The sequence below is a fragment of the Balaenoptera acutorostrata genome, chromosome 9, assembly GCF_949987535.1.
Source record: "Balaenoptera acutorostrata chromosome 9, mBalAcu1.1, whole genome shotgun sequence".
Lineage (NCBI taxonomy): Eukaryota > Metazoa > Chordata > Mammalia > Artiodactyla > Balaenopteridae > Balaenoptera > Balaenoptera acutorostrata.
The window spans coordinates 80246505-80261316 of NC_080072.1; the positions used below are offsets into that span (position 1 = coordinate 80246505).

At 37.9% G+C, this 14812-nt stretch overlaps 1 protein-coding gene across 5 annotated transcripts in view; it reads right to left on the minus strand.

Moving 5' to 3' along the window:
• The window catches only part of TRPC6 (transient receptor potential cation channel subfamily C member 6), a 124663-nt gene extending 110418 nt beyond the window's left edge, over window positions 1–14245 (minus strand). For 4 of the 5 annotated variants that reach the window (XR_009009335.1, XM_057553754.1, XM_028168785.2 and 1 more), the window contains exon 1: window positions 13687–14245. Coding sequence is in view for 4 of the 5 variants with exons in the window: in XM_057553754.1 (XP_057409737.1) it covers window positions 13687–13856 (170 nt within the window). In the remaining variant the exon portion in view is untranslated. The remainder of the gene's footprint in view (window positions 1–13686) is intronic. The other variant, XM_007191211.2, reaches the window with a different exon arrangement.
• Window positions 14246–14812: the final 567 nt, after the last annotated feature.

Sequence of the window (14812 nt, forward strand, 5' to 3'; positions counted from 1 at the left end):
GCTCTCATTCCTTTAATATCACAGACCATCATCCTAGGATAAGTTTCCATCTTTCTGAAGTATGGTACATCCTTTACAAGTTCTTTTCATGTAAGTATATTGGTAATAAACTCTTCTTATATTTTTTCCCTGAAGATGTCTTTATTTCAAACTCTTTCTTGAAAGGGACTGTTCCTGAGTACAAAATATTAATATGACTTTGGATATATCATTCTCTTATCTTCTGCTTTCCATTCTTACTGTTGAGATGTTTGCTGGAAGAAAATTCTCTTTCTTTGGTACATAATCTGTATTTTTCTCTCTGGCTGCTTATAAGATATTTTTAAATAATTTTTTTATAATGTAGTTGCAGTTCCTTGTATCTAGCTGTGAATTTCTTTTTATTTATCTTATTTCATGTGTTGTGGCTCCTTTCTCTGTAGCTTCATATCTTTCATCAATTCTGAAAAAAACTTAGCCATTATTTTTCTAATTGTTTCTTAACTACATTCCCTTTCTTCTTTGCTTATGGTGCTTTGAATATATGTAAACTGGTCTTTCCAATTCTAGCCTCTATATCTCTTAACCTCTCTCATTTTACATTTCTTATCTTTCTGTATTGCATTTTGAGAAACTTTTTAATATCTATCTCCCAAATTATAAATTCTCTTGCTAGCTGCACTTAATCTTCCATGAATAACTCTGGTCCATTGATACTTTTATTTCAATAGTTTTTTGTTGTTGTTTTTTGTTTCTGAAAGCTGTATTGTTGTCTTGTCATTTTTTTCAATATGCTTGCTCAGAGAAAGACAAATATCATATGATATCACTTATATGTGGAATCTAAAAAAAGCCTACAAATGAACTTATCTACAACACAGAAACAGAGTTACAGATGCAGAAAATAAACTTATGGTTACCACGGGGCAAAGGGTGAGGGATAAACGGGAAGATTGGGATTGACAGATACTACTATACATAAAATAGATTATTAATAAGGACCTACTATATAGCACAGGGAACTCTACTGAATACTCTTTAATGGACTATATGGGAAAATAATCTAAAAAAAGTCAATATATGTATACATATAACAGATTCACTTTTCTGTACACCTACTTCAAACTAACACAACATTGTAAATCAACTATATCCCAATAAAAATCTTTTAAAATTATGCTTGCTCATTTTTGATAGTTTTCTTGTGCTTGTTCACTTTTGGGATTCCATCTTTATGTCTTTATACAGTTCAAACAAAGTAATTTTATGTTCTTATCTTTAATCCTTATATTGAAGTCCTTAAGGGTTTTATATCTTGCTTATTATTTCTGTTTACTCCCACTCAGGATGGCTGTTTTCTTGTGTATCTAAGGTAAATTAAATATATACTCACAATTAAAGATTACCAATTTGTAGAGAACCCAGAGGACCTGGATTAATTGAGGATTACCAGGTCCAAGGCAGAGTCTCCTGACCACGATGCTGACATTAGCACCTTATTTATGGAATTCCACCTTTCAAGCATTCACTGCTGCTCTGATAGAAGCCTATGACTTGTGCATGTTCGTGTTTGCATACAGGGGTTGGGTTAAGATTTCCCTTGCTTCCTACACGCACAGAAATATAAATTATATTTTACGCAGAATCTAGTTGTTTTGTAACAGGATGATCATGAAGATTATCTATTCCACTGGAGGCAGAATTTCAAGAAAGTTTTACAAAATCTCATAATAATCAGAAAAAGAAATCCAGTTAAGTGATAATAAGCTTATTTAATAGCAAAATTTTCACCCTTTTGGAAAATTTTACCCCATAAAATCTTGGGTGATTTAAAAAGGACAAACTTCCTCTATATTTTCTGAAAATACAGATAATTCAAATCAGAAAGAAGGTCAACATTAAGATAAAAATAAAATTCAAATAAATTACTTTCTCCTCTAATTTAAATAAAAAATTATTGCATCATGTTTTGATTTAAGAAACAAACTGGAAAGGTAGTTTTTCTCATAAAACAACATGCTACTCTCCTGACATCTCATCAAGCATATCTCCTATCTCATCACTTATGCTCCTAAAATATATCAAGAATAGCATCTTGTGTATAGCAGGTATTTGATGAGAATCTGCTGAATTAAAATATACTATTTTTCAATTTATCTGATAATAACTAATCATTGGATCTTAGGTAGAAAAATGAATTTTAATCTCACATTTTTGCATGGATGAATACACTGTAATGGTTTTCTTGATTGAAATTAGGTTTAGTTCTGAACTCTGGTTTTCATAGTGAATCTAAAGTAGCTGAAACAATAAGTTTCTAAACCTGACTACATATTAGAATCAACTAGGGAAATTTTTTAAAAATATTATTCCTAGGCCATAACCCCCAGAAATACTGATTTATTTGAACTCTCGTAATTATTAGGGAATCTATATTTTAAAAAAATTATCCAGGTAATTCTAATATATAGCCAGATTCTCAAACCACTGATAAAAACATTTTTTAATCCTCATCATCTGGTGTACATGTTTAGACAAGAGGCTGCTGATTTTTTCTGTGTTTACATCAGTCGGTGTGCAACACTATTCCTTTAGTAATATCTCACTGCAATTTTCTAGTGAGTGTATATCAAATTCTTGCATGTAAGAAAGAGAGGATAATGCCTAAGTCTGAGCGTAAGGTGGATTGCAATACAATTTGAGAATAATTGATCTAATTTCTAGAAGACAGATTACCATGAAAATCAACTAAATGTGTAAGTTTTGCCCTGCACAATGTGATCCAAATCAAAGTTACAGTATCATTAACATGTAATTTTAAAATCATTTTTACTTAACCATTCTTTTCTCACTTTCTCAATTTTAAGTTGGATTATTTCATTTAAGTATTTAAGACTTCTCAGGATGTAATGAGCTTTGGTCACAAGAAGTTCAGTTTTCACAAACTTTTTCAACTTAATTTAAATAAAAAGACAAGAACCTTTCCTGTTGCCATTTTAGTAAAAACAAAAAAGACTAATCTCCATGAGTGTTCTATCAACACAATGTAAAAAAATAAATGGTTTATATTCATATTTTCTTGTTTGCAGGATTATTTAAAAATATTTGACAAGCACAATTTTAGGGATCAAGCAGATATATCACAAAGTTCTTAGAATTCATTAAATGACCTACGCTGCAAGAATACAAAACTCCAATACTGTAGTATTTCTGAAAAGGCTAAGATGAAAACATGGTATCTTAAAGGCAAAGTCTCACAAAACTGTATGAAGCCCAAAGAGAAAAGAATTTTAGAGATAAGGCCAATCTACCGGCCTTCCACTTTGTATAAGGAAGACATTGTATTCATCCAGCAAACATTTATTGAGTCCCTACCAAACGCTAGTCACTGTTTACAGACTGTATCCCCACCCTCATGGAGCTGCCATTCCAGTGAGGGGAAGAAGTTCAGACAGTGAGGGTCAAAAGCAAACAAACAAAACAGTCAAATAGGAGTTTAAGTACAGGCTCAGATTTTTGAGAGCCATAAATTCTTAGACAAGTTACTTAACCTTTCTGAACTCGCTTCCTCATTTACAAGTAGAAATAATATTACCCATCACACAAGTTTGCTGTGATGATCAAATAAGCTAATATAAATAAGGCAAAAGACTGGCATAGTCTTATCTGTGTTTTAAAGTCAGAGAATAAAGTTCAAACTTCTCTAATCCTGGACAGATAATAAAGTGTATTGTCTGCCTTGTAATCTTTCATATCTCACCTCCTCTTTCATTTACCCTGACTCTAGCACACCAAACACCAAATTTCATTGATTCTAGGATACATAATTCTCCCACTTTAACTTCTCTGGAATAGAACATGGCTTATCAGTGCTGCCAGTTGGGTGTCAGTCATTATCATGACAGTTTTCCTTTAGCAGTGCATGTACAAGCATTAAAAACAATGGCTCCAAAGTTTCATAATGGATGACAGTGGCTTGAAAATAAATCCTGGAAACAGTAGCTAAGGGTTCCTTTCAAGCCTAAGAAACAAATACATGTGTGTATGTGCATATGTGTATTGGGGAGAGTGGATCATACATGGGGATGATGGTGAATCAGATTTGTTCAGCAACATTCAGGAACTGCTAAGTCAAAATAGTCTAGCTCTATATAATTGCAAAGTCAGTTTAACTGCCTAGCACCGAAAGCTTTTGGTCTATCATGGTTCTTTGGATTCTTTAAAGAAATGCTGCATCACCAATGTCTTCTTGGCACAAAGGACAAGACCGTGTGGAGAAACATAGACATCAAAAATTTTGAGTTGAAAAAGACTCAGGAAAGTTCATCTCTGAATATGAAGAAGCTTTAGGAATACCTTAACTAAATTTATTTTGTTTAGACTTTTTTTTTTTTCATATGTGTGTAAGAGTTATATATGACCCAAACCTACACCTAATTAAGTATAAAGATCTATTTCAATAGTTATAATATAAAAATCCAAGGTATAATTTAATTGATACAGCACTTTTTTTTTGTTTTTCAAAGGCATATAAAACATCAGGACAGGTTAAAATTGATACAACCCTGGACTCTATGAAATACAGTATCAGTGGTTCCCAAATATGGTGCTAAGCACATCAAAGGAGCTAAACAAATATTTGTTGAAAGAAATTAATGCATTCTTCAAGATGAAATACAGAGTCTGGCCCTGAATGCCCCTCCAAGAAAAGGGGTCCTGCAGAAAACATTTTCCTGGGGAGAAGAGAAGATTCTTACAGTGCCCGGGAATCAGCTTTTCATAGTAACTACTGCCACCCTTCAACCTATTCAATGCAAAATTCTGTTTCAGAGAGTTTAACATAGTAATAATAAAAATAAGTTTTATCTATAACAGTTTAAACTGCCTAAAAGAATCTTTAAAAGAGTTTTAGAAATCATGTCATTTCCAAATCCTATTATAATTCTCAAGATAATCTTGTTAGTAATTCCCATGAAGAGAACTCTTCCCAGTTTTGTGCAAAGGTTTTGTGCTGACCCATACATGTCAGGACAAGATGTTCTTTATGCTGCAACCAGAGCTTCTGTAACTGAAGCATGAAATCTGCCTTGAAAAGGCAATCAATCTTAACATAACTATCCACGCTGTAATTGATTTCTGGCAATATATACTTTCAGATATGTAAAATGCTTTAAACATTATGCAAATCCTGCATTGAAATCCAGTTTCACACTACCATTTGAGTCAGGTCAGTTTTTCTGATACAACCTGTTTCGTAGCAAAGAAGCAATTTCATCCACATGATAGAAATCAAGAGTAAAAGAAAGCTTCCTCTTTTGTAATCTTAAAAGAGTCATGATCAACTTGTGTACCATTGCTAAAATTAGTAAGCAATTTACAGATTACTTAGTTTTGATGCATTCACAGTCTTCCTTTGGTGACAAAGATTGGCAGTTTTTCAAGACCTAGTTTCACTGTGTGTCTAGATAAGTGATAGAATCTTTCCTTCTTTCCTTTCTTTCTCCTCATTTCTGTCAACTACTGGCTGTGTAATCCCTGGCAAGTCACTTAACCTCTCCTTGCTGTGGTATTTTTTTACTTTTTTCTTTCTTATCATTAAAACATCAGTAAAACAGAGATTTGCTGGAAGTATTAAATGTGTTACGTATAAAGCACTTAGAGGAGGGCCTAGCACATAGAAATCCCTAATAAATCTAGTTATTTTCATTATTATGTGACAAAATCATATAAGGTCAACAAAGATGAATGAATAAACAGATTAATGAATTAGTGGAATATAAAGCTTGATCTTCACGGATGATTAAGATTTCAATAGAAAGAAGAGGTAGAAGTGAAACACATATATTACTGCTATTCATAACCTTTCTTCCTGTCTTCTTCCCTCACCAGAGAAGAACTTAGATAAAAAGAGCACAGGTCAGGAATCTTGGTGCCGTAGATCAGAGCCAACCTGTGGCTTCTCAAGTACGTATGAGAAGATAGAGGAGAAGGAAGTGAGTGTGCTCTCCAAGAGGACACCCACCACGTACCCAGCTGTGCCGGGCACAGGCATGATTATATGGGATGCCGGGAGATTAGGGGACTCTGTGCAACCTGCCAGCCCTTCTGTTTATGCGTTCCAGCCTGCATTACCTAAAATATATAGGTTTTTGTCCACTTGATAACAACTTTCCAGCCGTGTAACTTTCTAAACATTGCTTAATGTCTCTAAACTTCAGCATGGTCATTTATAAAACAGACATTAAAAATATCCAAGTGGCTGCTCTGAAGAGCAAATTACGTTTGTATGACAACTAGAAAAGGACCTGCTACAGAGTAGGTATTCAAAAAATGTTAGTCCCCAAAAATATACATAAATACTTTAGATAAGTCCTCTCCAGAAACAGCAACTTGCACTGACCTGTAAATAACTCTAGTCAGTACCACTGCTCCTCTTTGTCCTGGATGAGTTACCTGAATTAGGTTGAGAATAGTTAGACTGCAACCAACGTGTTGTTTGGGTATTTGTGACATTCATTTCTATATGCTGCTCCAAAAGGACATTCTATAAGAAATGTGATTCAATCCATTCCAATACCTTAAGGGTCTTAAACAGCATACCAAGTTTTAGATGCCAAAGTTTAATTGAAATTTGACATATAGATGAGCACTTCTGCCTGTCCTGAAAGCCAGCAGAAGCTTCCTAAACAAAGAGCAATCACAAACGGTAATTTTATCCAACTGGTTCCAATTACATTTAGCATTTTTTATGAAAGAGGGAGAAAAACAAGAATGGACTCAAGAAAATGTTTTCCTTTTATGATTTACTCTCTACAAGGCAAAGATGAATTGCCTTATGAAGTCAACTTACTTCTTATAACTCAAGGAACATAACTGTCTAGAGAAAAAAAATTATTCAATGTCTTCCTAGAGGTAAACAAACATTATGTTACAGAATAAATGTGGGCATTTCAGCACATCTGGAAATAACTCCACAACCTACGGTGTTGGACCCCTAAAAAAGATATTTCATGATAATAAATTGTTATCAGCAGATGTTGATTACTTCGAGCCAGGGGAGCTTTAGAAACAAAATAGATGGTCTCTGTCATGCAGAACACAGACCTTCAAAGTGGTCAATTAAAAGAGACACACCATTAATCCAAATGGCAGCTGGAGGAGTTGTTGATTCCTAAATGAAGAAGGGGAAGCAGATCCAAAGGTGATTTTTACACTTGTTTTTCCCATTAGCACAGCAGCTTCCAAACTGCATACCCTTAACCAAGGTCCAAGTCTTTGCTTTATGGTTATAGATGCTATTTTTTTCAAAGGACATAATAGATACTAGCATTCCCTCTGAATTCTAAACCACTACATATGTTTGTGATATCATAAGAAATCGTGATATCACACATAATCTATTTGATTGATTTTATTTTTCATTTGATAAGTGTGTTCTTATAAGGAAATGAGTCCTTGATTTTACTTGGAAATCCCTTGCACTGCTGCTGAGTGGCTGTGTTCTAAGGTAACTGCCCCTATGGGTCAGAGAGTGAAGCCATACCTGTGTGGGTAAGTGGTAGGATCTCTGCTTAAAAGAGTAGACATACCTAATGTCAATGATCCAGGAAAGAAGGAGATCCTAGAAAAAGAAATGGAGTTTGAGAGGCATATCATACACTGGATAAAGGGAGGAGGGTGGTATTCCTTTGTCCATCTGGGCTAAGACTGACTTCTTTTTTTTTTTTTTTTTTTTACTTTTTTAAAGATTTTTATTGGAGTATAGTTGATTTACAATGTTGTGCTAGTTTCAGGTGTACAGCAAGGTGAATCAGTTATACATATACATATATCTACTCTTTTTGTTTAAGATTCTTTTCCCATGTAGGTTATTAGAGAGTATTGAGTAGAGTTCCCTGTGCTATACAGCAGATTATTATTAGTTATCTATTTTATATCTAGTAGTGTGTGTATGTCCGTCCCAATCTCCCAATTTATGGAACACTGACTATTAAGGGCTAGATTGTCTGGGGATGGTCTGAGGAGGGGAGGGAAGAATACTCTCTGCCAGTTGGATAAAACTTGGCGTTAGGCAGGGGTCAGTCCTTAGGAGACTCCACAAATGAGCTGAAAGACAGTTATAGCCAGCCAGGAGTTTTTCTCTGTATGTTAATTCTCTTTGGTTATTCCTAAGCATTTGACAAGTACTGATAAAGATACAGCCTCATCTCAGGTGAGGAGAAGGAACTTGAAGGGAAGAGTCTGGGGCTAGAGCTAAAAGGAGAGCAGCATGGTAATGGCATAGTAATTAGTGACAGATCCCGCAGAAGAAGGTGAATCTCAGTGGACAGGCAGCTGGAATATAAGATCTGGGTATCTCCTTCTATGTGGACATTCACTCTTCTGTCTTCCTTAAAGAACTCAGATGTTATTTTATGAAAAGAGCTGGCATCACGTTATTCCTTATCAGAATAAATATTGATGAGAGGATAATGTCTTTGTTGAGGAATAAATTAATTTATACCTTCTCTTTGCTAGGTACTATGCTAAGAGTAGAGAAATGAAGGACTAGAGGCATACAGTCTGGTAGAAAGAGATTTGTGAGCAAAAAGTAAAACGGATGTTTGAATAGACATGCTTATCAGACATAGGGAGGCAAAAATAATGGAGGGATAACAAGCACATAAAAATGTAATGTGATTCATAGGCTTGAGTCCATACTCTAACTTCAATCCTAAACTTTTTCAAGGGATTCGTGTACTCTATCAGCAGTTAATGTCAGAAAACATTTTCTAGGCTGCAGTCTGAATTTTTCATTCCCTTTTAATACAGAAATGAATTCAAGGCATATTTTATTTTGCCTGGAGAAAAGAAGGCTATGTTGGGGGAGTCTATTTATCTGTGGTCTCTGACCTTAGGTTACCTCTCTTAAATCAAGAGTTCAAAGTCTGGGTCCTAGGGCTCATAGATGGGTTTCATCCAAAACCATCCTGAGATCAATTAAAATTTTAAAAGATCCATGACCCATTAAAACATTTTTTTAAAAGGTCATTTTTGTTTCATAATATGAATTAAAGTATACAATTAAGAATCTCTTTGGGTTTCTCCTAAGACCATGATTTAATGACCCTTGGAATCCCTTTTTGTCCATATCCATGTTTAAAGAGATCCTACCAGCAATGGAGCACTGACTTTGTATAAAAAACTACACTAATAACTAGAAAGTAAACAATGCTTCATGTAAAAGAAAAACCATAGTTCTTATAAGCTACACATTGCATAACCTGGGTATCAAAATACACTATGAGTGTATTTTCTTATTTTGAATTTTAAAACTTACTCATTTGAATCTCTTATATTTTGGTTCATTTTTATATTTCTTATCTTTAGTGTTCTTCAATTTCAATATAATACATTTAAATGGGTTTATTTTTCTGTATCTCACTAATATTCTTATACTTCATAAACATGAGAGTTAATCACTTCTGGAAAATTATCACCCAGTATCTATTCAAATGTTGCCTCTCCCTCATTCTCTATATTTTCTCCTTCTGGAACTCCTACCTTCTTGTTTCTTAACTCAGTAATGTTTATATTTTCCATTTATTTATGTCTCTGCATTCTAGGTATTACCATCGATTATACCATGGCTAATCTGCATTTTTAACCCTTCCATTGAGTTTCTATTTCAAAATTATATTTTTCACTTACAGGTTTTCTATTTGTCTGTTTTTTAAAAATAAGTCATTCTTTGTTAGGGTTTAACTTCTTTATATACTGTCAACATTTTATACATATTCATTTTATATATTCTCTTTCATGTTGCTATATTATCTCAAGTTATTAAGGATCCAATACTGCTGTTATGTCGCATGTTAACGCTCCCTCATGGACTGTACTGTCTGCTAACTTTTGTTCTTAGTTGATTGTTTCCTTGTGTGTTTCGTCATGTATTATAGTGAGCATATCTTTAGCAGGGCTTGCTGTTTTCTTGAAAATCCTTGGCAGTCTAGATAGCTGGTACTATACTTTCAGAATGGTTTTCTGTTTTACTCTTCTAGGAGCCTCAGGAGTATTTTTGAACTTGAAGATTTCTAGGTCAGTTAGGTAGTGTAAAATACAAAAGCAAAAATAGAGTCACACGATGTTCAGGCCCAAAGAATGAAATTCTTAGGAGAAGATTCCTTTTCCTCTTACTAACAAAGTTTCTTGTTCTCACTCTGTGCTGATGGCATATTATTCTAGCCTAACTTTTCACTAAAATAAGGGTCCTGGTTTTATGCAGCGGACAGGGATGTCTCAGTTCCAACTCTCTGCCTCATCTGGAACCAAGGTCTTAGCTTTTCTCCATCTCACATGGACATTAGACTCCAACCTCCTGGTCACCCAGATCCATCATCACTGGGGCAACCACAGCATCGGTTCACAGGATATACTCTGGCTTTTAACTTATTTGCTTTTAGCAAATGGTAATCCCTTTTATTTTTTGCAAAATTGGGTACCACGTTAAAATCATTTAGATTATTTTATCCAGTACTGCTAGGTGTTTGTAACCATAATTTTTTTTAGAATATCTCAGTCTATTGTTTTGCCAGAGCTTTAGTTTACAGTTTGTTTCATTATTCATAATTAGTCTTTTCCAAGCAGAAATTTCAGTTGGACTGTTTCAGATGTTGAGAATTTAGAAACACTAAACATTTTTTATGTCCAGAATTCTTCTCCATGTTCAGAAGGGATGGACTAGAGACATTTTTAAGTTCTAAATGAAGGAACTCTCTGATATAACTCCTGGGATCCTCCTAGGACATGGACATTTCTTGCTAACCATCATTACAAACTGATGAAAATAGATTGTATTAATTGATTTCCAATTAGAAGTTGAAAAAAGGGAGAATTTGAATCTTTTTCTTCTAAGCACCACTTCAAAATGTTACTTCTTACACTCAAGGTCTGAGAATATGTAATTGCTCTCAAACAAGATAATTTGCCACAATTTTCAGTAGTAAAAGCCTCATAAATATATGTAAAAATCATCCTACATAAGTGAACTATGACACAACATTTTAGCAAGAGTCATAGAACTTATCCCACAGAATTGACAATTTGCAAAAATCTGTTATCTTACAAGGGAAAAAATCTCAGTGATTTGAGATAATGGCAGTACCCATATCTAAAGTATACTAGTGATTGCCACTTTCACAAATATAATGCCTCTCACTCTAGGAAAATATACAAGCAATTGTTTAAATTACAAGCCAAAAGCATATAGAAGCTCTTATTTGTACTCTCTACCAGAGGGAAATCATTTTCTTTCATTCTTTCTCATACATCACAGGTGTGAATTACTATTGTTTATTGGTTAAAATGTTTCAGTTACTTGATTATTCAACTGGAAAAAATAAAAACCTTGCCAGAGTAAATAGTGATGAAAAGTAACTAAGAACCTTTTGGAAATAATAGATTTGGACAAGACCAAAGTCTTACTTGGAAACATGGCTCACTCTTAAATTTACTATCATACCTCTGACATGACAGGGGGTGCTCATTAAGAACTGAAGCACATTAAAATATTTCTGTTCATCTCTCTACTGCCAAGGCCTATCCATTAAGAGTGATCTAGGATTCCTGAACGAAGGGAGAAAAATATTTATTCTCTAAATAGTAGATGATGTGAAAACTAGATAAATCAATAAGGCAGTAAACCACATTTGAAGAAAGCATTGGGGAAACGTTTCAGGACAACTTGCAATTATTGTTTTATTTAGTCTCTCTCACTACTAACATATAACCACAAGTGTTTAAAGTCAAATTATTTTCCCCACACAGTAACAAGTGACTGTAGAATGATTAGGTGATAAAGAGAAAAAAAATATTTTGTCTATGGAACAGTCTAATTTTTAAAAAGCAATATACCTTTTATAAGTTGCTTAACTTACCCACAGGTAACATTACCAAACATAACCCTCAGGCTTAAGGGTAGATCTTAAGTCTAAGTCAATGAAAAAGTCCATCTATGTTTTAAACATACCCTCAAAGCAAATTTGAAAGTAGCTGCATTCAGAATATGCAGAATTGATTAATTTATTTTTATTTTTTCTTGGCATATATCTCCTTGCTACTCAAAGTGTGCTCCACAGACCACCAGCCTCTACATCTTCTCAGAGATTGTTAGAAAGGCAGAAATTTGGGCTGCACCTAGACCCTACTGAATCAGAATCTGCACTTTAACAAGCTCCATAAGTAATTCATATGCCATTAAAATTTGAGAAGTTCTGTAGTAAAAGACACAGAAATATTTTCTAATTTAACGTCAAGTACAAGATTTCTTTTGAGGGTGATGTCCTGGAATAACATAGTGGTGATGGTTTCCCCAACTCTGCGCATATACTAAACACCACTGAACTGTACAACTTAAATGGATGTATTTTATGAAATGTGAAATATATCTTAATTTTTTTTAAAGAAAAAAATAAGTAACAGTAAATGCTTTCAAACCATACAGCACGTAGATGAATGGAACCAGTTCCAATTTTTTTTTCTTTTATCTAGGGGAAAAATTAGATGCACCATTTCCCGGGGCTCACTTCTTACTGGGAAAGGGATCTACAGCAGGCCTTGACTCTGGGCAGCCCTGACCAATGATCTGAAGGTGCACCCATCCATCCTGCCCCCCATCCCCCGAGAGTGAGACACACACACACACACACACACACACACACACACCCCTCTACAGCTGCTTACAGAACTGCTACTGAGAACTGCTTTCCTCGGGAAACCGCATGCGGATGGATGTGACATGTCAAGAAACCAGACTGCCCAATCAACTAAAGGAGCAAAGAGGCAGACACGCTATCTGCCAGCTGCACTTGTGGTCCCAGGCGTGTGGGGGAGGGGAGACTTCCTCATTCCGTCCTCTGCTTGCCCCTGCCACCCATCCCCCGCCAAAAAAGAAACTCCAGATTCTTAAATAAAATCTCGTAGTCACTCAGGGTCCACAGCAGACGACCTTCTTTGGCTTCTACAATTATCAATTTCCGGCCCGCACCTGTAACAGGCTCGCCTCCCCCGGACGCCCTTGGTAAAAGCTTCGCGCTATGGGTGGGAAGGCCTAGAGATTCTATTTCTCGTACTTAACCCGGCGAACCGGAGGCTGGGGAGAGGATGCCTGGAGTAAGTGCACCCCCTCCCACGCGCACCTTCGAACTTTGCGGCCGTCTGGTAGCCGAGGACCTGTGCGCGCCACCTGAAGGGCTACGGCGGGGAGCGTGCAGAGGGCGGGCGCGCGGGTTCTCGAGTTCCCCCGGCAGGAGCGCCGAGCTGCGCCCAGGACCGAGAGTTCTGGTCTTCCCTCCCACAGTTGCTAAGAGTCTCAGGGGACGCAAATTTGAATCAGTCCCCCGCCCAGACCATGCCTTTGGCGCAGGGACACAGGGTCTCTTTGAGGGCGCCCGATTACTTGGGACTAAAGAAACCGACAGACACCTATCACCTGTAGTGGCGTCGGTACCCCACGGTCCCACTCTCTCGGGAAAACCTACCCGTGCGTGCTCGCCCGGAGCAAACCTTAGATCCGCGCGCGCCCTCCTCTCACTCGGGTCTCAGCCCGGCTCGCGCGGCCCTGGGAAGGCAGACGCGTGCGGAGACGCGCGTGGAGCCCCCAGTCTTCTCCGGGGAGCGCACACTTCCCGCCTGCAGTCCCCCCGGCCTGCCCGCAGCGCCCGCACTCACAAGCAAGGGTAGTAGCCGTAGGGAGGCAGGGGGGGCTGCGGACAGCCGTTGTCTCCCAGCTCCGAGTCCATGAGCAGATAGTCTTGGCTCTCGTTGCGCCGCGCGCGGGCCGGGGTAGCCACCCCGGGAGAGCCTCCCCTCCCGGGCCCGAACGCTGAGCTCTGGTTCATGGCGGGAACGCCCGACTGGCCGGGATCCAGCTCCTGGGGGAGGCGCCTCGGCAGTTCCAGCGGGGACCCGGTGCGGAGGGGTTCCGCGTCACCTGCCGGACTGGCCCGCGGCAGACTGGTGCCCAGGGGGCGAGGGTGAGGCGAGGAGCGCAGACGCCCTGCGAGCTGAGCTCCGCAAGCGGCTCACCCGCTGGCCCGGGGAGAAGTCACCACGCAGCGGGTCGCAAAGGGGACCTTGTCTGGGGTGCGTCCGGCCAGGGGACCCCTCGAGAAGGCGGCCGGGGCTCCCGGGCCGAGCGAGCGCAGGCGGGGCGGCGGGTGGCAGCGGAACCTGGGAGCTGAGAGCAAGGGAGACAGAGCTGAAGAGTTACTATGTCAACCGAGACTCTCCAGCCCTCGGCTCCCGCCTTCTTCCCCCGCATCCTCCGTCATGATTCCACCTTTAAAGGGATCGGAACGACGTTCCAGAAAGCAGCCAAAGCCTGTCGTGTAGCCACAACTTTCAGGGCCAAGATGAACCTAAAGTAGGTGGAGACACACATGCACTTTTTGGGGGGGGGGAGGGGGGGAGGCCTAAGAGTTTGCTTATATAGAAACCATACAAATTAAGAACTTTCTAGGAAGCTTCTCTTAAGTAAGACTCAAAGAACTCTTTTTTAAAAGAGACAGGAGCCTCTCCTTTCTCCTGTCTGCCTTCATTTCTTAGGACATTTTCTCTCCCACTCCCAACCCCCGAAGTTATAACTCTTCACTTTAAAATGAACAACATTCTGTGTTCCCAATGCCAAATGTTCCCAGTTCCTGAGCAAATCAACAAAAATAGGCATTTTCCGATGATACCAATAGAGACCAACAACCTGCTTACTTCAGAGAAAAACTTTCCTTCCATCATTGCAAATGCCAGAATTATCTCTCTGCCAGATGTTTCCCACATTTCCGAACTGTTTTTAATTTTA